This window comes from Mytilus edulis, chromosome 4, assembly GCF_963676685.1.
Source record: "Mytilus edulis chromosome 4, xbMytEdul2.2, whole genome shotgun sequence".
NCBI lineage: Eukaryota > Metazoa > Mollusca > Bivalvia > Mytilida > Mytilidae > Mytilus > Mytilus edulis.
Window position 1 is genome coordinate 26,265,698 of NC_092347.1, and position 27,388 is coordinate 26,293,085.

Sequence of the window (27,388 nt, forward strand, 5' to 3'; positions counted from 1 at the left end):
CGGAGCATCTGGTTCTATTTTGGTTCTCTAGAAAACAGCCAATGAGCCAAATTTAGTTTGAAATGTCATTAAAGGGCAATATGTACCCCCAGTTTTTGATGGGGTTCGTGTTGCTTAGTCGTTAGTTTTCTATGTTGTGTCTTGTGTACTATCATTTGAGTTTGTATTTTTCTTTTTAAGCCATGGCTTTGTCAGTTTATTTGTCAATCTATGAGTATGATTGTCCCTCTGGTATCTTACGCCCCTCTTTTAAAGCAAGTATAGACAGAATACTGTGCATGACAGTCATTCATTCTACCAAAATTGAAGCAGAACTCCTTTTATCTTCATATGTCTACCAGTATAGCATTGTCAATGATTAAATATGATAGAAGAAGGTTTTCTGTGACAGCTGTCATATAAGGTATGGTTACTTATGGCAGAAAATACAGTAAATTCACAAAATTTTGACATTTTTTATTATTGCGAAAAATTGCAACTATTTAGGTTTGCAAAAGCAAAACCTTGCATGTGAATTTTGATAAGAGTTATCTGTTCATGACATTTCCTGAAATTAAACTTGCATTTTTGTCCATTGTTTAAAAAATCGCAATAATAAATGTACATAAAAATTTCTGAATTTACAGTACATCGAAGTTGTTGAGTGTTAATTTCAGGCAACATATGTAAATAATAGGCAACAATCTCTTGTTTTTGTAATTTATTGCTCATCTTAAAATGGTCTGTTGGAATTGTATATAAATTCAGTAGAATAAAAATATAGTTTACACAATAAAAGAAACTACAAGGCAAAAATCAAAAGAATTCACTGTAAATTATAACATATGGTGAAAAAAAATCAAGTTTTTAAGTGCAAAAGATCATTCAAATAGTTTTTTTGGTTTATTTTATTTATTTATTTTTGATATCAAGAACCTTCTAAATTTCATAATTTTACTATAAATTTGTAAAGTAATACACAAAGGGTAACACAAACAAAACACCGGTTCCAGCAATTTCAAATATGTTTGTTCAAAGTTTAAAAAGAAGACTATATATCTACATTTTGATTTAGCAATTACCTTAAACCTTGAACCATTGCTTACAACAAGAACTGACACTGGCCAAAAACCCAACAATACACCTGAATCAAATATATGTTTTTAGTGTTAAATTGTTTTCTATATAAATGTGCTGACTTCAAGTCAAGGTGTATCTTTGTATGGATTTTGTGATTAATCAAAACAACAAATTTGAACACACAGACAAATGTTATTTTCCATTTATTTCATGTGTAAATTAAAAAAACAAAACTCAAAGAAATTCATTTTGAAGAAGAAAAATACAAATAAGAAATTCTTCAACCAATGGCTTGCAATTTTTAAAATTAAATTTCAAAATTTGTATTGAACACAAGAGATTTTTTTTTATGGCTGTTCCCATTTTGGAATAATTGATTGCCCACTAATCTTGTGAACAGACCCGAGGTAGATGAAAGCGAGACAGGGAACAAGTTTAACATTATTCAGGGATATTTGGTTTACTTACTTCATTACAACAAACAATTATTTCATTTTAGATTAAGATCACTTTCAAACGGGAAAAACAAAAATGTTTACAATGTGAAAAAGGAAATAATTCAAACAACTATAAACAAAATAATATAATAAATATCTGAATTAGCACTTTAATAAACTCTAACCTACACAAAGCGTAATATGATATCAGTAAAGCCTTATATAAAACTCTATATTTTTGCTCTCATCACAAAAATATTAAAAACTTCCTGCATATAACAACAAACTTTTCTATATTTGTGTGTGGATTAGTAATAAAATTTGCTTATGTACAATGTGTCAATATCAATGAAAAAATACTATGGAGTAATAAAAAAAAAGCCTTGTACAGGACAATTATATAAGCTTCAATTTACAGAAATACAGATTTCTGGACAAATTAGCAGTACTTATTGTCTTAGCCGTGTTTGAAAAAAATTATCTATAAATTTGCTCAATTTCATTAATTTCATCTATTTACTTCAATGAAATATATTTCATAACCTCAGATGTTTTCTTATTAGGAAAGGGCACCTGCTAAAGTTACTGTATTTGTCCAGAAACTGTACAATTTCAATATATACATTTAATAAGCCACAAGAGGAAGGGGAGTTTTACTACAGATGCATTCTAAGGTGAATCCTTTAAAGCCTTGATGTCCTATACAAGATTGAGGTAGCGAAGTTTGTATTTCTTAAAATGACAAAAATACTAAATCAGAAAATACAAAATGATTATAATTTAATTAATCTCACAAACGTGTCAAAGCAAAAATAATATGATCCTTGACGACACGACACATCATAATGAAAGACAAAATTGAAAAAACATTTACAGCATTTTACTTAGAAAAATTTACCACTTAAATCTAATTTAGTGTATTTTATTTGAACTTAAACAACTAAACCAATTCTTTCATATCGATTATAAAATAATGCTTCAAATATTGTGAACCACTCAACAAAAAAATCATTATAATTTTTTTCTCTCCTAAAAATGGCCATGTTATTATTCAATGTTAAGGATCTTTAAAACAGTGAAGAACAAAGTCAATGATTTTGTGTCGTATATAATGAATGCAGATAAAATGACTTTCTTTTGGCCTGCATAACAACCATTTAAAAAAATCCAACAAAGGCTAAACACTGTAATATCAAACAAAATGTATCAACAAAAACAATGGAAATAAATCGTCTAAATAAATAACAAAATACTTCTCCCTGTACAATTTTACTCGTCTAGATAAATGTGATGATCTTGGGTTTCATAGAACTTTTAATTCTAAATCATAACAATTTTTTAGTTTGAGTAAATAAAGTTTTATGAAACCCAATATAACTTATATTTTTGCACCACCTCGGTCTATGTTATCCAAGATAATTCATTAAGGTTACAATAAAGAAAATACCCACTACAGAACATTTACCAGGAAGAGGAAACATAAGCGTAATATTGATCCAATCTAGTAAAATCAGCCAACAGAGAAAAACTTAGGGAATCGCTTGATCATCAAATAACCGATGATAAAGGAAAAGGACATACAGTGGATTCATTATTATTCGTTGGATATCAATTTTCATGGATTTCGCGGGTACAGAACCACGAATTCAAATGTTCAACAAGTATCATATTTTCAATAGGCTTTGTAAACAGAGATTGGCAAAACCACGAAATCAAATATCCACGAATATGCAAGTATACAGCAATCCACGAAAATTGATACATTTGTACCAACGAAAATAAATGAATCCACAGTAAATGAAAAAAAAATCTGTTACTTCATCTGTTGATTGATTCCCTTATGTAATAATTGTTAGAATTATTTGGATAATAAAAAGAAAGAAATCAATTCCACTGAGGTTCCATACTATGCTATTAAAGTCTAACTTCTAAATAAAATGGTTCCACATTTTTAAGAAAAATTATTAAACCAGTAATGATATGTATCAATTATACGCTATACAAGAATTAGTGAAAATATATATTTGACCAAGCTTAAACACTTAAAAATGCCACTATCATAAACAAAAATTAAATCCTATTTTTACAATGGATTATAATGCCAATAATCTATTCATGGGAACTCTTAAGGTAAAATACATATATTTTATGTGTAATGTCTTGTCTTATATTGTAAGCATGTCTGTACAGCTGTAAAGGACATTCAAACAAAAAAACAAAATAATTATTCAAAGTAACTCTGTCCTTTGAATACAAGTATGCAATAGTTTCACCAGCATATAAGTATGAAATATTCTTGAAAAAATGTAAACTCACAAAGCAGGATGACTTTCATTAAAATTCAACATAAGAGATGAAAAAAATTACATATTATGATATGTGTAAACAAGCATATTATTGTGTATTGCATTGTTGATGTCCTGTTCATTATTTAACTAGACTTATCTCCCTTTGACAAGTTTTATGCGATTTTGTTACATCTACAACATATTAAGTGTATCAATCATTTTGATTATATGTATTTAATGTGTTAAAGCAGCTAACACCTTTTTCCTATATATTTTCACATAAACTTTTATATTAATTTGTTAATGTTACATTGATGTAACTAAAAGAACACATAAATAAGTTTTCAACACCCTAAGGGCTGATTTCATACAAATAAAAAAAAACAACACTGGCACATCTCATAGAAAAACAAAACAAAAAACAAATCAGGTCTAACCCTTTTCCTCTTGACAATGTATTGTAACAATGTGTCAAGATTTTGACAAAAAAATAAAATTTTAAATTAGGATCAAGTTTACAGCAAATACAAAAGAAAATTTTAATATACTGAACGTAACTGAAAAAAATATGCATGCAGTTAACATCTACACATTCAAACAGTTTCTTTAATAAATCTAACAAACGAGAAAAGCTTACATCTGACCTCTGACGGTATGAAGGTTAAAGGTCATGCAGTACATGAGACAGTAAAGCACCTCAGATTTTGGTGTAAAATAATCTATTCCTGAGTATTACAATCACGGTGCTTTAGATGTCTCCCTGTACAATGGAAGAAAATTACAAACTAAATTTCCATCCTTTTTTTAGTATGTCTTTTAAACAAGAGGATTATCTTGTGCTGTTGTCTTTTCATTGCTTTCTGGTGAATTTTAATTTGCATCATTAAAAGACATACAGTGGAACTATTTTTACCCTGGTCAAATGAACAGTTTGGATTATCAGTCTGACTGAACTATTTCTGTAGCATCTGCTCGACATATTGGACATGTTCTGTTAGTCTGAAAATATACAATGAAAAGTTATTTGTAAATATGAAATTATTAGACCAATGGCTTTTATAAAGAACTTGGATAAAATAAGTAAACTTAAAAAATTAAGATAGGTAGGGGGGTCTCATAATTAATAAATTCGTAATTTGTCACGCTTTGCCAAAATGTAGTTTATACAGGCTATCTTTAAAATATAATTTAAAAAAAATGTTCACCAAGCTTTTTCTCTATCAACAAGTTGTGCCAAATTATCAGTTAATGTGAGGTATAAACATGAAAAACATAAGTTTAGTTAAAAACCTCAACAAAATCTCATAAATCCATTTATTTTCTTTGAAAAGTTCCTAAATTGATGTAAATTAAAACTCTGAACATTACCAAAATGCACATATGAAGAAAAAGTAGTATATACCTTCAACCATTTGTCAACACATTTAGCATGAAATTCATGACTACAAGGTAACACTCTGAGCAGTTGCCTGTTCTCGAAGTCACACATACAGACAACACAGTTGGTTTGGTCCATGTCTGAATTGTGGTTCTCCTTATTAAATCTATAGGCTGGCAGTTGTTCAATCTCTGGCTTTGTTAACCCTTTGGGCTTGGCATCTCCAAGTCTCTCGGCTAAGTTTAATAATGCCTGAAATATCAGATAGAACATTATCAAAAATGTTTTCACATGTTTGTCATTACCAGCATAAAATAGATCAATATTGTATTTAGTTTTCAGTTCTTTTTCTAGACTTCGGATTCATTTATATAAAGTGAATACTAACTTTTGTAGATTGAGGAAAAAAAGAATTCAGATGAATATTTAATATCATGGTTTTGTCAAGGTTTGCATACATGAATGTATATGCTTACAGCAGATTCCATTGAGTGTGAAACCAAAGGGAATATCTTTGGTTAGCTTGCTTGTTAGCTGAACTGTGAAGTCATTGTTAGGTTAGGTAAATTACCCTACTTTAAGAATAGACTAGTCCGACAGAAAACCAATCGATCTGTCTGTTGGACTATGCTACTTTGAAAGGAGGGAAGTATACCTTACCTTATAAAGAATTCATGGTTCAGCTAACAAGCAAGCTAACCAAAGATATTACCTTTGGCTACACACTCAATGGAAACCGCTGTAATGATTATTTATAATTTCTTGAACTTTTAAATTTATGGTCCACCTGTAACCACATTTTGATTTCTCAGGAATAATAAAGAAAAATCCCTGTATGATTAATGGCTAACTTATAGTCTTCATAATTTTGTTGGTACTGATTTATTGAACTGATATGCTTATTCTGCACAATCATAAATATGCTGTTTTGTTACAGAAGAAAGTTTTTGTCAATTTTTGTGAATTTATAACAGAAAGTTTCTACCATACCTCATAATTTTCCACTTCTGTTGCTTCGTCATTAAAGTCTCTTCCAAGATGAGGTATTGGAGGGTTGCTTAACATTGCTCTGCAAATTCAAATAAAAAACAAAGTTAATGTATTCTTTAATGATCATTTTCTAAATATGCTATTACTTGGGACATGTTTATACATAATTCATCCTTAACAAATTGACAACATAGTAAACATTCAGGCTAAAAAAAATATCTTAAAAAAAATAATTTCTGATTGTAAAATAAATTATCCACTTCTTTCATGTCTAGTCATGTAATGAAATATGTTATTTTCAGACTGCCATACATCTGACACACTAAATGACAGAAATATTTGATATTGAGTTCTATCCATATCAACAATTGGTGACCAATCAAATCATTCTAATGAAATTGCATCATACACTTGGTAGTGAATTTTTCATTTGTTTATTCTGATCTCCTATCATGTCTCAGTATACATTTGCTTTGTGGATCAGTATTATCATGTAGTTTTATACAGGTGTACCAGGATAAAAACTTACAGGAAGTGAAGAAGGAATCCTGGGTAAGGTGGTGGAGGTAATGGTATTGACCGCAATCTTCCACTTCGTCCTCCCATGCGTGGTCGTGCATAGTGTCTTTGGAAGGGTCCCTGTTTAAATATAAATAAAAAGGTTTAATACAAATAAAACATGTTTGTAAACTTCTATGCCATTTAGTCTATGGTGGAGTTCTCATTAGAAATCATACCATACTTCTTATTCTTATCTTTAAAATGTATAATATTGCATACAAGTCAAGGTATAGAAGACCATTTTTTGTTTGGTCCCATGATTTCAATATCCACATCTTAAATCTATCAAAAAACATCCTTCAAATGTTCATAAGTCAGAAATCTGTCATAAATCAGGAAATAATAATTACATATCATATGAGAAACAGTATACCCGAATAAAAAATCCAACTCAAAAAAGTTATATAAGATATTGAAGTAATTAAAATTTCCTTCTAGGTTAAGATTGTGTTAAACTTGACCCAAAACTACTATTTGACTTTTGTTGTCAAATTTGTCAATCATGTTATGTTAATGACAGTTACATAACAAATGACTGCACTAACAGTTTACCAGACATCATCATCCTATTCATTTGTTAATACAATTCACATATAGAATCAATATGATAAAATTTTTAGGAGCTAACTATGGTTTTTATGTAAACCTTTTACCCACAAAACACCAAATAAATAATCCTTTATTTAACTTTTAATGCAAAATTTAGATTTTCTTACTTAATAAAAATGTATATGTAAAGTGTTCACTTGTCATCAAAATTAGCTCTTAACTTTCCGATCCAAATGATGAACAAGTGTATCTTTTAACGTGAGAATAAATGCTTACATATAAATCATGTGGAGCTGGATGAACATTGGGTTCCTGAAGCACTACTGGAGGTGAATGTGTGAATGGCGTCTGATGATGATGGTGGTGATGTAGCGGCAGTTGGAAAGCCTGGCGATGATGATCTGGGATCATTTGCAATTCTTCTTCCTGGCGCTGCAAATGGAAAATTAACAACTATAAGATAAAGACCAAACCTCAACTAATTCATGAAATTCTACAAAAAATCTGTACTACAGAAAAAGTCAGATATCCAGTTTAGTTAAGAGGGATATAGATTTCAGTTATTAAGATTATTTATTAGCAGATAGATTGATTGATGTCAGTCTATATCCATAAAACAATATTTTTTCTACAAGAAATCTGCAAACATTTCAAACCTGAAATTGATCAACCTAAAAATGGTTACTATCAGAATTGAAATACACAACGCAAGAAAATATTCATTTAACAGTCCTTTCTTTGAAGAATACATAATTTTGACTTTGAAATGACATCTAAATTACTGTTGAGGTAAATCAAAAAATATAGTTGAAATTTCAAAAGATTCGTTACATTGATAGTAAAAATCGTAGGTCAAATGACCTTGACTTACCTGATGAAATGGTTGATGATGCTGTTGATGAGGATGTGGATGTGGATGATGGTGATGATGTGGCTGATTATGATTGGCTGTAAACTGTGTTGTTGGTGGCGACATATGTTGTTGTCGAGGTAAATGGTTGGCTAGACTATGAGGATGATGAGCAAACAGAGGTGGAAACGTGTGATGTGGAATCGGTATCTGTGGCAGACTACAAGCAGGAATATGCTGCATGTTACATGTTGGTATCGGAACACTGCAGGCAGGAAACGACCATGTTGCTTGGCTACTGCACACTGGAATATGAGCTGTGGTACACACTGGGATATGATGTGGCCCTGTGCATACTGGGATAGCAAACGGTGTCATAGAAACAGGAGCTGTTACTGGCATCTGGAAAATAGAAATAAAAAATCTGAAATCTACAGACAAAAGTATGTCGCAGTGGGTTCTAAGGCTTAGAAACATTTGATATTTCATATTGGGAGGTTAAATTATTCAGATTAAATATATAGAAAAGAATTTTTTTAAATTGTTGAAACTTAAGGGCAAAGTTCATTTTTGATCCAGACAAAAAATATCCCCAAAAACCCAATTATTTACATTTGAGGAAAGGTTCTAAAAATCCATTTTATATGACCAAATTATAAAGTATTTCTGAGACAAACAATCATGCAATAGTGTATTCAAGTATCTTTTTTTAAATTAAGTTACATGGGCTAACCTAGGTGAACACATAAGAGAAATAACAGAGCAACAAAGTACCAGCAGGAAACCAGACACTAAACAATCTTCACATGATGATAATGAATCGACTACAATAACCCAACATTTTAGACCAATCAATTCATGTAATATTATACTAATATAAAATAGTCCTAATAATGCATTTAAATTCTCAGACCTATTACCTACAAGATCTACACATCTAGAGTGAAAAATCTGGTTTGAACCAGTCACTGAAAGGTATTAAAATGTACAATATATATACATGTACAGTAAAAGTATATCAGAAAAACTGTGTTGGATGTTTCAATTCTTGAACATGCTGAAACATTTCTTATTTTTTACACAATGTTTGTTATTTTGGCAAAGCTCCTGTACTAAATACTAAGTTTTAAACTGCACAGTTTTAACATTACCTAAAATTTGATTACCAGCCAAGATGAAATTCAACAATAAAATTAAACCCTAAGCAATGTTACATCTATGTACCAATACAGCAGACATAATATTGGGTAGTATATGGAAATGCTGTCATATTGATTTTAACAATAATTCAAAATAAAAAAAAATCCAGTTTAAACTTTTTTTTCAGATTAAGGAAAATATCAAACCATAATAAAGACTCTCCATTCTAAATGAAAAATTATCCAAGAATGATATCAAAGTAATAAAAAATTTGAGGCAAATTATAAACCTGTGTTGACCAAGTCAAATATTGGAATTAATGGTACATGACATTTAAGTGAAATACAATATGTAGTCTTCAGCTTTTTCAGCGTAAATTGTCCATTGATCTGTTACCTCGAAAATGAGAATGAAAAAAAGTATAATTTCACAAACAAAATAGATTTTTATTCTGATCACAGTAAAATTTGAAAAGAAACAAATCATTTTTTTAAATATTTTTTTCCATATGAAACACAATGCTTGTGATGATGTCATTTCAGTTATCACGTTTAAAATCACAAGAAAGGTGTTTATAAGAAAGGTGTTTATTTTGATCCAAGTTCTAAATAGGGATATAGGGCAAAATTGTCTAGACTGCCGGTCAAACTTCCCACACCATGAGACTTGCTGTTTAATATCACGAGACTATACCATTTCCATTGACGTATTCTAAGTGATAATGGATCCTTTACAGTGTTACTTTTAGATCTATTTGACAGAGGTACTTTTAGATCTTTTGAATCATTTAATTAACAATAGTCCTGTTCTGATAATGACAGACACTGCCTAGTTTTTTCCGACTTCAAAACTTCCTCGACTTGGTAGTCATCAAAATTTTAAGGACACTGCAGTTTACTTACTTGTTCCATTAATATTGGTCTTTGTCCTGTCCTATGATGATTTGATGGTAAGGACGCAGGGTGAATCTGTGATGTCATCATGTGTGGGGGTTGGAAGGCACGTCTTTCTGGTGAAGCCTCTCTTGTTTGCTGTGAATTTCTGTCTCTTGTTCGTCTTCTTGTACCAGGACTGTAAGAATATAAGCTAGTTTATGAGTATAAAATCTTAACAACTCAACATCAAAAATAAACCATGAAGTTAAACAATACAAATCTGCAACATTTACAAAATGGCAGACAACATGCCATTATGCAAATTTGCATAAACATGGCAAATAGGAAGTAAATATCTTTATAAGATAAGTCTTAAAATACACTATAATTTTTATAGATTCTGTTTTGATTGTCTGCTCATTAGTGATTATTATACATCGTATTTGGTTTCACTTATCTATGGTAAACTGGTAATTTTTTATTCATTTTTTTACATTCTTTATGACATCACATATCCACACAATGAATATCTGTGTTTATTCTCCATATTACAAAATAACAATGGAAATTTAATTGAAGGATAACTTTAAATATGGAATCAGCTTGCTATTATTTCTACCCCTATGGCATGGATAGTGATCAAATCATGTGATTACAATTGTGTGAATAATTATTCCCATTCTTTAGCATGTTATAGACATTTCAAAAATAAATACACGAGTAAATTATAGTGTGCTGCAAAATGGCTAAAATATCGGAAAAAACACTTCAGGTATTCAAATATTCAATAAAAGTAGAACTTTTTTTTTTCATTTTAGTTTGTTCTGCGAAATTGGACATGGATGTTGAGAACATCAAAAGCTGGGAGGATCCCTAATTAGTAAAAATTCAACTAATCTTTGACAGCTCTTAGTGAAGTGTAAAATTACATTTAAATACCAATTCCTTGTATGTTAACCCCCTCCTACTTAAAAAGGACGTTTTACACGGTTTGTTACTTGATCATCATGAAAAGATTATCCAAATATGGTTAAAAACCCATCCCCAATTAAATTTTATAAAATCTGAAGAATATTTTTTAATTACAATAATTATCTACTAGAATACACTATGTTTACCATTATTCAATTCTGCATTATAAAAATTCTTTTCAACAATTCCAGGCTGTACTTTCAATTTTGACTTTGTCAAACAATGTGCTAATAGTTTCAATCATCATTTACATGCCAGCTTACATTTAAGTTTACAAATGTGACATACAAAATGAGAATTAAAGCTTTTAGCACATTGTTGGACAAAATCAGAAGTGCAAATATTGGCACTTTTACTTTTTATTCTAACTATCAGTGTTAATTTTGACAAATCAATTTTTGCCATAGGATAATGTTAGAGAGACAACTGTTTCAAAAAATAAACTTTCAGCTTTTTTAAACATTTTAAATAAAAAAGGTTTAATACATGTACCTTAAAACAAATTGGTATGAAAGGAAAAATAGTGTAAATATTCTTTACCAATAATACCCGACAGTAAATTTCTTATTTAAAACAAGAGGCTTCCATGTTAATTTATCTAAGTACTGTCTATAATTTGGAGAAAAAAAATACAAGATGTTTGTAAACAGAATCTATTGATTTGGACATGTTTAAGGGTCGGCAGTATTACCATGGCAATATATCAGGTATTGAATTTGTTTGATTCATAATCATCCATCTTGTAGTACTATTGACAACCTCGGCAAATCTTCCTAATAACCTGGTAGGAGACAGAAATATGTTAAAGATTCTCGAATGTGCTCGTAGGTGTAGGGCTAAGTTATATGTAATTGCTCTTGAGTTTTCAATTGTCAGCAAAGTTTCTGAAATTTGCCTGAATGTAAAGTTTTGACTTAAAAACACTCCACTGAAAAATCCATTTAAAACTGTTTGAAGAACTGTATGAAAATTTTCCGATACCAATGATGATATAACTCCAAGTAACGACCTAGTTCTTGTTTGTCGAGGATGATTGAATACAACCGCTTGAATCCAATTTGTCGTCTCATGAAAATATAATTGCACAAGTTCTTGAAACATATCATGTAAAGATGGAGAATTCTCGCTCCTATTAGTATTGGCACTAGGTATATCATTTCCTGTCTGGTCGTGGAAGTTCCCAGAGTTTTGGTTATATGATGAATGCATGAAAGATCCTTGATTAAATGTATTTTGTCTCTGATGAACATCATCTTGATGATAATTAACAAATGTGTTTGAACTGCTATTTAAATTATGTTGCGAAATATGTATCGAGTCATTTTGGTGGAATTCTGTTTCATTATAAATATTTCCATTGGAATTACTTCTTCCTTGAGAGAGAGGAGTTGGCATATGAGCTGCAGAATTCTGGTTAATAGTACCAGTAGTTTCTGACTGGTTTCGAGTATACAGGCTTGACGGTTGTCTAGCAAAATGTGTAATTCCATTTCTTCCAAGGTACTGGTCAGCTGTTTCAGAAACTCTTGAGAATGCTTGATTCCATTCTTCAGATTGGTCTATGCTTCCATTTGTAACTGATTGTTGTATTTCATTTGTTGATATGTGCTGATTATAAGAAGAAAACCTATTCTCAGTATTCTGTGGAATTAATACATATCTACCAGGAATCACATTAAAAGCAAAACCCTGGTATCCTGCTCTGTTAAATATGTTCAACTGCTGCCCTAGAGGAACAAAATTCACAGGGATCATAAATGGAGTGACAGGATTCACTGTTTGTACTGGATGCCCAGGTTGTTGAAAGCCCAAAGAAGACTGTCCAGATTGATCAAAGCCCACAGACTGATGGTCAGTTTGGTCATGTATAGTGTGTTGAAAGCCCATAGATGTATTTCCAGTTTGGGAGAACTGACTTGAATATAAATACTGTTGGTTTTCTGCATTTACATAAACTGGTCCAGCATAGAAAATGTTTTCAGCCATCTTGTTGACAGATGTCTATGACAATACCAAAACACATTTGTAAAAGAGATTTTGACTGGTCAATGTTGGTTGCCATACAATACCTTTCATCTAAGCATGACATTATGACGTCACAGGGCAATATCCTGGACACAGTCGTTGCTATATAACAAGATTTGCCCAGCAAATGTTCTGTGACGTCACAATACACAACCCGTACTAAATTTTTAAGATATCAATATGTACTAATTTTATGTTGTTCTATTATTGGCTATTAAAAAACCAAAAAGTGATGTACACTTGCTATTTCATACCTTGTGTCATCTTTTGACATATCAATAGAAATTAGAGCAATAAAGTCTGCAATATCTATGACATGAACTTATTCATATTAGAAAATAAGCTGACTAACAAAACTTTGCACTTGAATTCATTCAACACTCTTTAAATACAATAATGAAGATATTTTTTAAATTACAAGACAATTAAAACAGATACATGGACATGAAAAAGATACATAAAGAGACAAGTATCATGAAGTATGCATATGGTAAAAGCATTGAGGAGTAAACATGGTAAATGGCCCAGATGACAAGAAATAACAATTTGAAATAGGATCTGCAAAAATAGTTCAAGAATTCAAATATTAAAAATATTAAAAAGTGAATTTACAACACATTAATTCTAGAAACGCATAATACACAAGTTATCAATCCATGTTGAATATTTTCCAATATTTTAATTCTTGGATTAGTTATTATTTTTTTATTACATTGACCAATACCATGGATTTTTTAATTGAAACAAAGTAGAGAATATCTTTGTCTATGCATTCTTAATTGTTTTGTTTCAACGTCATCAACATTTTCTTGACATCACCCATAGGTTTATGGCATCAGAGTAGTGAAATTATCAGATTTATTTCACATGTGACATTATCAGATTGTATTTCATTTGGTAATCACATGATCTTATGACTTTTGACCAGATAGTCCTATTAAATTTTAAATATTTGTCTTTAAAAAGAGCCTCATATGTCAAAATTGGTTTGGAATAACTAAGTGTTAATGATCCAGTCATACACTGTTAATGTATGTAATGATTACAAAAAAGCCATCATTTAAAATACCACATATTTTTAATAATTTACCATATGATAAATAGGACATGAAATATTTAAATCTATTTTTATAACCTTACAAATTACCATATATATTATTTTGTTTGAAGTTTACATAGTGTATATCTATGTACACGTTCTAAGTATAAAACGTCACAATTTATTTCTACTTTGACAGTACAAAATGCATTAATGTATATATACTAATATTTATATTATAAATTCCTGCATTAGTAAATCTAGCCCCCACCAAAACTCTTCAATAACATTGCTATATCGTATATAGGATAATAAAGTGAATATAACATGAATAATACCTAATTGCTTGTGATGTAGTGTATCAAATCCATGATCACAAGCAGGAAATTTCTAATTCAAACTTCCTATGGTTATATCTCAAGGAGTTTTGTTTATACATCATGTTAACATATGAACAGTCACTTCTGTAGTTTTCAGCAATATTTTTTTTAAATGAAGTTTTATGATCATTAAATATAAGGAGATGAGACACCAGCAAACATAATACATTTCAGATGTGTCCAGTTATTGAGTGTCTGAAGAAGGATATAACAAAAAATATTATTCAAACTAAAATTTCTCTATTAAGTTTTGTCCTTTTGATTTTTTTACTTTAAAGCAATGGAAAATTTTATAATATAACCAAGGAAATCCCAGATCAAAGAAACACAGGTATTTTGTGGTTTAGCCATTATACCTTAGTATAAAACCTTCTGTATATATATATATACAGCCGGCTGAGTATTGGCAATTTTACATTTAAACATACAAAACAAAATATACACTTTATATGTGTGGGAAGTTTATAAAACTTAACTGTAGTCCTGTTCTACATGTTTTAAACTTGGATATATACAAAGTTTGAGGTTATAGAGAAGTCTTTAGATAAAATGATACAATCCTTGTTTTATGGCATTCTTGCTAAATATTTAAAGTTCACATGTGTAAGTGGCTTAAGGCTAAGTAATTTGAATAGGGCCTAAATTAAAGCTGTCATTGTACACATCTGTTGTTAAACTCTTGATAAATAGCAAAATCATCTAGGATTTCTCATTTCATGTTTGCTCAGTGGAGTCGCAAATCCCTAGGAAAATGGGTGAATAAACATAGCCTTGTTAAAGGGAGAGAACAAAAAAGATTTGTATAGAACATGTCAACAAAGGAAATCAATCGTCAGCCACCACAATCTTGGGAAGAAAACATTGATTTCTTTCGGCTATATTTCTCTATGGAGAATTTTAATGAAGGATATAATCAATGAATTATTTTACAAATAAAATGCTGAAATATTAATCCGTACATGCCACAAACCTGACACCCTAAAATACAAAAGTTCATAAATATATTACTACACAGCTAAACATATTGGCAATCAATACAAGAACAGTTTACCTTCTACGAGCCCTTGGTGTATTGCATCTATCTGACGATAATCTCCGTAACTGATTGGAAGGTCTTCGTCGGGCTGAACTGAGTCTGGCAGCTTCTGTGATCACCTCTCTGGTCCAAGATGGTGGGGGGCTTGGAGAATGTGTCAAATCAATATAACTGCCGGAGGTTTTTCTCCTCTTTCTGCTAGGGCTCTCACTCTGCAGAGAAAAAAAAACAATCAATACTATAGCAATCATGAATGTGTCAATGCTATGGTGAGCTAGTTATTAACACACACACAACTCGTACATGCTTTGTAAATTTTCCTTCATACATTCATGTTGGAATTGATTTCCCCTTTAATATTTGAAATTTTATCATTAAATGCATCAAAACTACACTTGGGGATAGTATTACAGAAAAAAATCCATATTGACATACATCATTTAAGGTAAAATCAAAGTGAAAAAAAGTCAAGCTGATCTCTTCAACAAACATGGAGGCAGACCGTAAAGTTTGATGAATAATTTCCTTAAATATAAATAACTTTTATTGATAATGGCAATGCTGCAGTTATAAATGCAGTAATCTGGGGAAAATATCTCGGATCTATTTCTAGTACATTTATGACTTGTTCATACAAGTACTTAAATGGACATTCTGAAATACTTGTGGTCTCAGGGCAAAGGTCAAAGTACATGTTTCGTTGTACATTCTTAACTGGAGAACTACACAAATTCTACAGAATGATGGTTTTATTACTATCTACCAATGTGGTTGTTAATAAAAAAAATGGCAAAATCATAATATAATGACCAGCATCATATATTAGTAGTGATCCTAGCAACTCATCAATGGCACCTTGGCAAAAAGTTTATAAAATTCCACATTCTTACACTAGTAGTGGCAGGACTGAGAACATTTTCAGAAATTTCTTCTGGAGTTACCAAATTAATTAACTGTAGGTTACCTTGTATTGTTTTGATGTACCTTAATTTTTGTCTCTGTATTGATCTTATAAAAGGTTAAGGTAAATATGTCAAAGTTTCTAATATAATTTTTCAATTTACCAAGTTCATATTCAGAATGTATACATGTTTACTTGAATATACATTCTCACTCGCCTATACATTATCAAGTAAATGTGTGAAAATTACCACAATTTTATGTAACACCAACATACAATATTGTTGTCGTTTATTTTCATACATTTTCTTTATTAAAATCTAATTAATTATAAAAACCTGGTCATCATCACATAACACTTACCATCTGCCATGTCATGCAGGTGGAAATAAATAAGTGACGATCATGGCCTAAGTATATAACACAGACAAGGGATACATGTATCCTCTACTCATATGGGTTTTCGTAACATTCAGAATACATTGTGACGTCAGAATTTCCATTGAAAAAGAATGCAAAATACAAATTCATATCACGTACTGAAACATATGATCTGACCATACATTGTTACTAGCTTGGATTTGCCAAAATGCCTTCCAAGTGTATTCTCCCTTAAAAATTAAGTCTGATGGAATTACGAAAACAATCAAAGCCAGGAATATCTCTCTCATCAGGAATTTTAACAATGAGAATATGCAGTGTTTCTTGGGGGTTGATAAATTAAATTCAAATTCCCATCATCCGTTACAATTAGTCAAGAGTTCTTGCTGGCCTTATGACCCTTACTGTAACCAATAGTACCATGTACATGCGAAGATTATTCCTGCACAGACTTAAAACAGATATTTTGAGAGTTTATCTACCGTACATCTATAAAATGTCTAATAACGAGTACTAAGGCCAGAGAACCATTAGGAGATAAAGAAAAGTCATGTAAAAAATATTACTCAATAAGATATATATAAAGTGATCTAAAATGGTTGTTTATTCAGTGGATACTTAATTTTGTTGCTGTCTTTTATTATTTATATACACTTGTACACAAAAAAATAACATCAAAAGACTTCTAAGTTTGTCTTTCTGTACATCTTACTGATTAATATGAGATAAAAGAGATTGAAGAAGCGGCAGAACAAAATTTAAAAAAATGTTTGTTATTTATATCATATTTAGGTTGCCCTTCATTAAAATGTAACTATGTTTATCAGTATGATGGATGATTTCAATGAATCTCTGATCTCTGTAAATCTGATGGACTTTGAAATGATGTTTGGTCCGATAAGATAATGCATAACAGTGACATTCCTTTGAGTGACAACTCAATGGACGAAAGGAAAGTATAAGGACTTTTTTAAGCAAAAAGAACCATTTTACAAACACCTTAAAATTAAGAAGATGTGGTAGGACTGCAAATGAGACAACTATCCACCAAAGTTCAAATGAAGTGGATAAGACACCATTCAGTCTATAACATTGAGAAAAGTCCATACTGTATAGTCCACATAAATAGGGCCTGACATGAAAAATATCAAAACCAACAGCCTAATTTATAAATAGCATGTTTCCCAGGTTTATATTTACTATATGATACCAGGCTGAGTAGCTACTCAATGGCATGTATAGATAGTGCAGTGGGAATATTTCTCTGGACTTCAGCCAAACAATGTTGTCACATGATAAAGCAGCCGAATGATGTTGTCACAAGATAAAGCAGACTTGTTAGTATTAATATTTCTTTTATTAATTCAATAAAGCAAAATGAGATACATTTATCTGGGGTTTTTTTTCTAGGATTAATTTTACTATAAATCCAGATTAACATCGGACTCTGCTTTATATTATAAATGACCATCAATCAAGCTGTGTGAGTCATTGACTTTGGTTAACTATAGGTAAGGTCTATATGGTACTTGGCTTTCATATGCTAACACTTGACAGCATTTACTTTTATTAGTCATTCTGGTGGTTAGTAACTTGCAAAAACAACTTTTCTTCAAGCAAAAATGTAATAGTCTTACCCCTTAGTCAGTTTGATATTTAACTCTATAGTCGTATGCAGATAATTTAAACTGAACAAAGAAAAAAGTTTAATAAAGGAAAACAAAGATTTGAGATCAGTCAGAGGAAATGTCGGTGCTTTGTATTAGGGTATTTTAAATACCTGTGTGGTGATTCATAATGTGAGTTAGGGGGTAAAGTATTTCATGTTGACATAATCTTATAAAAGACCTTATCCCCTTCAACAGATACCCATAATACAACTGTGTATTGACCTAGAAAAATAAAATGTGTTTGTGCGCTATGCTTGATTTCCATAATGTATATCTGTGTAGATAAGTTGGTTAGCCTTGTGTGTAAAGAGAAGTTACTTTGACAAAGGAAGTTTGCCATTAAAACTTCAGAATGAATCACTCTCAATAACTGAAAGAAAAATCGTTTGCAAGATTTTAAAGCTTGACGTAGGCCTTGTATTTGAACTTTTTCATCTTCAATTAGAAATTGTTTTCTGATATTTCTGAGCAAATTTAAGCAGACCATAATTTATACACAAGCATATTTCCCATAAAATAAAATCAATATTCCTAGTACAAAGCATTTTAATTAATGCATTTTCTGTGCAGTAAAGGTTCACTCACCTTAATTTAACCTTATAAAGCTTGACATGTGGAAAGAAATGTTAAGGAGGGAGAGAAATTATCAACCTATATTCCTCGAGATTATTATCACCTGCTTGTCTTCCTGACAAGTGGCCACACCTGGAAGGTAAAATTTGTTTCCTCATATCTAAAATACCAGTCCTCCAAGGCATGTGAACAATGGTGGCATTCACAGAACTGGAGGGCAAACAGTCATAAATGTGGTTGTATGCATCACTGTGTCAATGTTTGACAATTAAATAGGTCATCACAGTATAATTAAATTCACATTGTGTTAATTCATTCTTTCCCTTATTCATTTAACCTAATATTCTTCATTCTTTACCAAACCCCCACAATTTGTGTCAGCCATATATGTTCATATAGAATCATATATATGTATAACTTATATGATAGAACGATGGGAATATGAGCTCACAATGGACGATGTGAAATAAAACCTATAATTTCAACCAAAATATAAACGTAAAAAGGGAAAACCTGATTGTCTGATAAAAACAACATATACTGTACCATGGTACAGGTATATTTATAATATATATATGGACTTTTATGATTATTTGTACCTAACTATCAGTAAACATGTTTGATACCCTCCTTCCTCACATGTCAGTTCATTAAACAGATTTTTGTAAGAAGTCATGATTTGAAACTAAATACTGCTTCAAACTTTCCACATGGCAGAAAAAATTCTTTTACCTATATAATTTTAAGAGTAAGATAAAGTCATTTAGAAGAAAAGCCATGAATGCCACGTCTTCCACATAAGAGTTGTGGTTTTCTTTGTTTGATAGTTATCTGAACAAGTTTTCATATTGATCAAGGTATACACACAGGAGTGCTGGAGCCCATATAATGTTAGCTTTAGATTAAAGGGGCCTTTAAATGGGAAAATCATTTAAATGAGGCTTAGAATTAGGAGTTTCTTTATTCTAAAATATTTACTCTGTGGCTTATATTTTATATTAATCAAGGAAATTATTAACAAAGGATTTAGTGATACAACGTAATAAGACATGGACATTTCCTCACAAAATTTAATTTTCTAAAATTTCTTTCTACGTGTAGATCTACTTTGTTTAAATAATCTCTGTAAACCTACAACAATTTTTAGAAATGGTAAAAATTGTAATAAAAAAAATGGTCTTCCTTTACCATATATTGCCCCAGGAACAGTAAAGGAACAAAATAGGAACATATTTTTTTTTATTAATGTCCTCAATAGATAAATAAAACATTGAATTACAAAATAAATACAGCTTATAAGAAGACTTGATAATTATTCACCAAAGCAGATAATACTTTTGGGATAACAGCGTTTAAAAAAAGAAATATCTATTTGTAGCTTTAACCAAATAAGAAACCTGTCTATCACACGTTTTGACAAATTTTAGACAACCAACACTGTCCCTGTTCATTAGTGAAGCACTACACATGTGTTACATTAGAATATTTAATCAATTTTTGTCTTTCTATTAAAAACCTATAGATGCTGGCAGCATCATGTTCTATGATCAGAGCCAACACAGGGTTTTTCTTCTTCTTTTAACCAGCTTTTAATGTAACAAAAAAAAGAATATCAGCCAGAACAAAGAAAAGAAAATTATCAATCAAAAGAGTACAACATAATTAAATTTTCATGATAAAAATTGTGCACTAAAAGCTTAGAACATTGTTAAACACATGTGATCATGCAAAGGTATTGCTTAATTTTATTTAAATACAAAATACAAATGTCTACATCAACTGTACATGTAATCTAGCTTTTCACTTTGATGTCCTCAAAACTGGTTTCACCATTGAAAAACATTTTCAGCTGTGTATGTATAAATTTGCATTAAAAATCAGCTTAAAGTCAGTAAGAAGAGCTGTGTCTATAATGAGTTCAGAGTACTTCATACTTGAGTGAATATGTAAAACACCATTCGATTCTGTAATCAATAAACCATTGATTGGCATTGTGTATTTTATTCTTTGTTTCTGATTCTCACAAACTATGGGGAATAAATACCATATAACTAATTTTACTGTCACTTGAAACCTTTGTTAATATGGGCAAATATTCCTGGTCTCGACACACACTATTTTTAGAAAATGTTTAAAAGGTCGACATAAATTTGTATAAGGTATATGTACGCTACAGGCAAAACCAACTCCAATCCCTGACAGGAAATTTACTTTTATTCTCCAAAATAAAGTAAATGGTTAAGATAAATATTACTAGACAGGAAATTAATTTCATTCCTCTTCATATTTCCTGTGTGACTAAATAGGAACTCAGAAAAAAGGAGAAAATAAAAGGTACAAAATTCAAACAGGATATAACTTCCATTTTTTTAAAACCCATGTAATCTTGGTTATTTGGAATTTAAGCCATTTTTCTGAGAAAATATCCTTTTTTTTGTGGGATCCACATTTTCAGATTTAGTACATTTTACAGATTTAGCACTAGACTAAAACAGTCCAATATAGAATATCAAATCTAAACATAGTTTCCACTCATTTGATTGATCTCCATACTCAAATTTGAAATGACAAATAATGAAATTCAAGATGTCATTTACAAAAACCAACAACTTTTCACTGAAAAAAAATGTTCACTGAAATCTTAGTATTGTATTTCAAGATTACAACAATCAATACATCAAGACTTAGTCCAGTCTCTCATGTTAAGGGGATCATCAAATATTGATATTTGATTCCATGGTTTTGCCAAAGTTTGCATATAAGCCTATAGAAAATTGTGCTTCTTTAAAAACTTAAATCATTGTTCATTTATGTCCACAAAATCCATGAAAATTGGTACCCGAAAATAATAATAAATCTACACTAGTTCACTTCATAATGAACATGTGTATGCTGTGAACACAAACTACCCTTAACCAAAACATTTACATGCTACAGGAAAGACAGCAAAATGGTTGGACATGCCAACTAGAAAATTTCAAAACATTATGCTCATTAGGCATATCTTAAACAATAAATTATTAAACGTATTGTTTTCCATATTTTAAACATAAACAGTATGTATATAAAATATACATGGCCTTCCTCAAATTCACTCTACTTTATGAAACCTAAAATGTGTCAGATGTTCCATGTAGATCATACTTCTGATAACCCCATATATATCAGTCAAGGGTGTGTTCCTATATTGAAAATATATTTATGATACACAGATTAACACATGACTTCTCAATATCAGCCAATTTATAATCTCTGGACCATGACAACCCAAACCCTAGGCTTACACCTCAGGCTGATATGATAAATGAGTCGGTATGGAATATGTATCATATATCAATTTGTATATAAATTCTAAATCAGTACTATGGAACAAAGTCTAGTGATAATACTGAAAAATAAAAAAAGCCTAACAGTTCATTATAGATTGCCAAGAAAACATCTAGTTTGAAAAATGGTTTTACCATCCTTGGATTTGCAAACATAGAAATAGGTCTGACAGTGCAATTTTGGATTTGAACCCTACCACTTATGTTGTATTAAACATACCTACATAGGTAATTTTTGGCCAGAAGGGCGATGTTTAAGTAGTCAACCACTGTCAATATTCTATATGTTCTTTTTATAGTACATCAGAACAGCTGTTAACATCTGGGTTTGAAGGATGTTTTAAACATATATCTAAAATATCCATGTAAAAAAATGACTGATTACCTTGCTGTCTGAATCTTCTGAGATTACACCAGAACAATTCTGCATTTGTGAACCTCCCTCTGAAATTAAAAACAGAATTAAATATCAACCTACTAAATTCTATATATATCATTATGTGCACATATTCTGCACACATCCTGCCTGTTGTTATTAGATATAAGACTACTTTTATAACTAGGTTACCTCTAATACTTTTTTCTAAGGACACATCAATCCCCATTACACAATGGTTGGGCGACACATTTAAGATTGTTCCTTCAATGGTTCAATGAAGAAGAACAGTTTGAAAAATGTAGTTCTTAAATGCAACAAAAAAACCAACAAAACCGCTTGTCAAATATATTATCTTTGAATATCATGGTAAAAAAAACAAATATTTTTTACGATGAAAATAGAACACTCCTGAAATGCAGTTTCACCAGACCATTTTGTTAAAATATCAGGATGCCAGATAAGTGTTATAACCTGGAAATGATTGTGTAGACAAAGGGTCTATGACAATGACAGAATCACAGCTTAATACTTGCATTAATACATATACACTATATTATGATAATATGATTGTGAATTTTTAGAAATCTTTATTTTGGTACAAATGTAACATCTATAACAACTATGATCTGTTACTAGACATAAAAAAAAAAATCCACTGATTTGGATAAAATTATAAATAATCCATCTTTGGTTGTAATTCTTTTGCAATCTTAAGATCTACAAATTAAATACAATTGTAACCTAAGATTAGAAAGAATCAAGCATCAATTTACACACTGCACATAATCTTAGGCAAGCTGCATCAATAAATCTGCTATGTACATGAAGAGAAGAGTTTAAAACAGGATTGTAGTTATACAGTGAGATACCAGAGATAAATCCATTTAGCCCTGATGGCTGACAATCTTTCTTGAGAGAGATAATCCATATAGCCCTGATGGCTGACAATCTTTCTTGAGAGAGAGAGAGAGCCAGAGATAATCCATATAGCCCTGATGGCTGACAATCTTTTTTGAGAGAGAGCATGTTAATACAATATACAGAAGGAATGTATGACAGTACAGTGATTTACAATGATATAGGAATGACTTACATTGTTGTTCTAACTGTGCTTATGATGACATTAAATATTAAAACATGGCATCAACATAAAGAAATATATATATATATCAATCAATCAATCATTCATACAATACATACATTTCTTACATCACTTCTACATGACATTCATCTTTCTTTGGTTATACATGTACAGCTATTGGGACCTTAAATAAATCTAAATTATTTAATATCAACAACATTGACATGTGCTGTATCTTGAATATTGAAGTAAAACATACTAGTTACTGCTAAAAACGCTATGTTAACATTTTTAGTTAATTAAACTTATTTAATTATACTGACCATGAAACGTCCTCCTCCTTGTGCTTTCTCTTAAATCATAAAATGGAGATCCTCTCTGATTAGGTGATGTTCTGTGTGTTGGTGAAACTCGCTGAGATGGTGAAGTTCTATCCGGTGAACTTAAATGTGGACTTAAATTTAAAATTGGTGGACTATGTGGACTAAAGAAATCTTCATCGTCTTGTATACTATGTAAATGGTCTAATGTTTCATGTGCATAATAAGTATCTGATGCTCCCACTAGTGCTCCAGGAGATTTGGGTAATAAGTGATGATAATGCTGAAATATTTGTGCATCTTTTTGAGGTGCTGCCACTGGCATTATATTTGAACCTTTAAAAAAAAGAAAACATTTTTGTTAAAAAAATATCTACCTGCAACTTTCAATTAAAAGATACACTTATTGTTTAAAGTGTTAATCTCAGTTTAAGATGTATCATCTTATTGGTTGCGCCCTATGCATACAATATATGCCCGTCTTCTGAGCTGCATATATACATTACATCTCCAGTCTGTATAATTAAGATAAGACAAGCCAAGTTCATTGAAACAAAGGTGCACATTATCTATGATGAACAATCAAAATATAATAAACAAAAGTATATGATTTATAATGATTGATATATGTACACCAGTATACACTGAATATGGACCTTAACTACAAGGAATGCATTGGACTGTAAAAACCTATAATGAAAAACTTGTATGGAAAACTATAACTAAGTATTACATGTAGATAGACCATGAGACCATAGATAGGTCATTGGACCATAGATAGATAATAAACATTCTCATACATAGAGTGAAACTAGTTTTGTGTGAAGAGCATTCAACCCTCATCTTAATATCTTTATGAATGAAAACCTATGATAAAAATTTAAATGTTTTATTTATTTAATTTGTAGAAGAGAATACCATAGTAAATGAAGTCATTGTGTAATATATGAATACCTGAAAACAATCCTTCCTAATTTATTTCAATCAGTTAAAATACAAATCCTGTGTCCAAGCTTATCTTACAAGGATCTGAAAGTGCTCTGTTTACTATTGGTTTTTAAAGACTTTTGGTCTCCTTTGATTTTGTCAGATAATACACACCTTTGAATGCTTAATTTTGCATTCTAATGAAATAACTAAACATGAACATCACATGGCGACACATGTTTGTCTGCTGTGAACCAAAAAAGTCTTAAATTTTCTTTAATATTAGAATCAAAAAATTTGTTTATGTCATGCTCTATTCTCATTTTACCATGATCAACTGAGCATTATATTTGTCAATATTTACACCTCACAAAACGCTCTGTATAAAAATATTGACAAATTTATTAGTTAATATAAGCATAGAGTATGCCATAATATAATTATTTCTTAATTTGCTAAAAAAAAAGCAGCTGCATGTTTTACTGAACAACTTATCAAGTCTTGTAAGACTGACCAACACCACAAACAAATTTGTGATTATGGGACTTCCAGGTGCTACAATGTATTTACAAGTCCCCATGAGGGACCTCAAAATATAATACATACATGTATCATTGTATTAATAAACTATTTGAATATGATCTGGAACTGTTCATCATTTTCTATCAGTTTATATTGTACACAATTCCTTAAAATTGTGTGAATGATAATTGATTTATTCTAGTACACTAATAACTATCATGTCCAAAACTTTTTAAAGCTGCATGTCACATTGAATGTGTGACTACATGTATGTCTCTGTAATTCAAAGATTTGAAAGACCTTTGTGAATTATTCAAAAACAAATTATGTATGCATGATACCTCAACCACTGGTTTCATATTAAAACTCGCAGGTGTTGGTGCCATGTTTTAGAATTATAAGTATGTACCAGTAAAAAAAATGAACCAATTTTTGTGGACTAGTTAATATAGTTTTAGTCAACTATTTGCATTTCCCTGTCCATGTTTAATATCACATAACCTATAGAATAGGCAATATGTGCAAGCTGACAGCCTTGCTATTGCATTCTATAGATTGCATGTGCAGTCAGTTTCCTGCACAATTTAGAAGAAAAAAATATAGAACGATACCAGTCTTCTGGCACAGTGTATCCAATAACAAAAACATCTGTGATATAAGCTCATTTCTTAATCAAAATTCTTATTTCCTATATATTAAGCCTGGGAACAGTATGTCTATATATTAAGCCTGGGAACAGTATATCTATATATGTTCCTGATTAAGCCAAGGATTTACATTACTAAGTTAAAAATATACACCTTTTAATTAAAAAACTGACAGACCTAGGGCTAGGTGTTAGGAAATTAGAATGAACTTTTTCAATTGGTGAAATTCATTTAGTATTAAATTTCCAAATTTTACATTAAATCAGTAGGAGCAAAGTGAAAAATTGTAAAAATAACTTCTTGGGTGATTTTAAATTTACATCTCTGTAGACTGGTCTGTATTTATGCAGTTTATTCCATGCTCATACTTAGTCTACAACACATATTACACTCGTTTATACATTAACATGTGTATAAATATATGTACACACACACATACCAAGTACACAAAGTTATTCGGGTAAAGAATAAAGTTTCCCACTTTAATTACCTCTTCTAATATCGTTTTTTATGTCGAAAATTCGTTATCTTACCTTAAAATGTATGTTTCTCCTTTATTCGTCTTTTAACAACACCAGGGACATGCACAGATAATGAAATTTTAAATTTTCTAACTGAACACACACGCACGGAGCTGTAAAGCTTGGTGTCTACTGTACACACGTCGATATGAGTTGATTCCCCGCCTACTGCTATGACGTCACCGGAAGTATTTTAATGACTTTCGATTTGTGTGATTTTTTCTGTCATTTCTCTCAATTTTTTACACTTTCATACCGTTTTACTTTTATTGCAGTTATTAAGGTATAATTCTTGTTTCTTATTTTATTGAAAAAAGGCGTTTCACTTCTTACAATGATCAAAATACTTGGCTAAAAACACAAATAACAAACAAATGAATAAATCTATAAATAGAAAATAAATACCGAGATTTTTACCAATTGACGTCAAGATTTATATCACATGACATTTTGTACTTCAATGATTGGCTTATTAGATATCCTTGGTTCGACTTTGACAGGGAGAAGCGGAGAAGAAAGGCGATTTGTAAACAAGACATTTTTATTTTAAATTTATAGACTT

At 30.6% G+C, this 27,388-nt stretch overlaps 1 protein-coding gene across 2 annotated transcripts; it reads right to left on the minus strand.

The window, feature by feature from the left end:
• Positions 1 to 687: 687 nt before the first annotated feature.
• LOC139521790 (RING finger protein 44-like) lies at positions 688 to 27,175 on the minus strand. Of its 2 annotated transcripts, XM_071315418.1 has the most exons (11): positions 26,839 to 27,175; positions 24,213 to 24,545; positions 22,815 to 22,873; positions 15,595 to 15,791; positions 10,155 to 10,323; positions 8,134 to 8,514; positions 7,539 to 7,694; positions 6,682 to 6,791; positions 6,153 to 6,231; positions 5,187 to 5,414; positions 688 to 4,783 (listed from the first exon to the last, which is right to left on the minus strand). In XM_071315418.1, the coding sequence occupies exons 2-11, from the start codon at positions 24,532 to 24,534 to the stop codon at positions 4,724 to 4,726; spliced, it is 1,761 nt and encodes a 586-aa protein (XP_071171519.1). In that variant the 5' UTR covers positions 24,535 to 24,545; positions 26,839 to 27,175; the 3' UTR covers positions 688 to 4,723. The 2 variants fall into 2 exon arrangements, with proteins under 2 accessions (XP_071171519.1, XP_071171518.1); XM_071315417.1 differs by lacking the exons at positions 15,595 to 15,791; positions 22,815 to 22,873; positions 24,213 to 24,545; positions 26,839 to 27,175 and adding an exon at positions 11,791 to 13,118.
• Positions 27,176 to 27,388: the final 213 nt, after the last annotated feature.

Coding starts and splice junctions, on each gene's coding strand:
- LOC139521790 (XM_071315417.1), bottom strand. CDS start 13,085: ATGGCTGAAAACATTTTCTATGCTGGACCAGTTTATGTAAATGCAGAA. Junction 10,324..11,790: donor ATACCTGATATATTGCCATG/GTAATACTGCCG, acceptor ATATTCTTACAG/TCCTGGTACAAGAAGACGAA. Junction 5,415..6,152: donor CAGAAGTGGAAAATTATGAG/GTATGGTAGAAA, acceptor CTGATATTTCAG/GCATTATTAAACTTAGCCGA.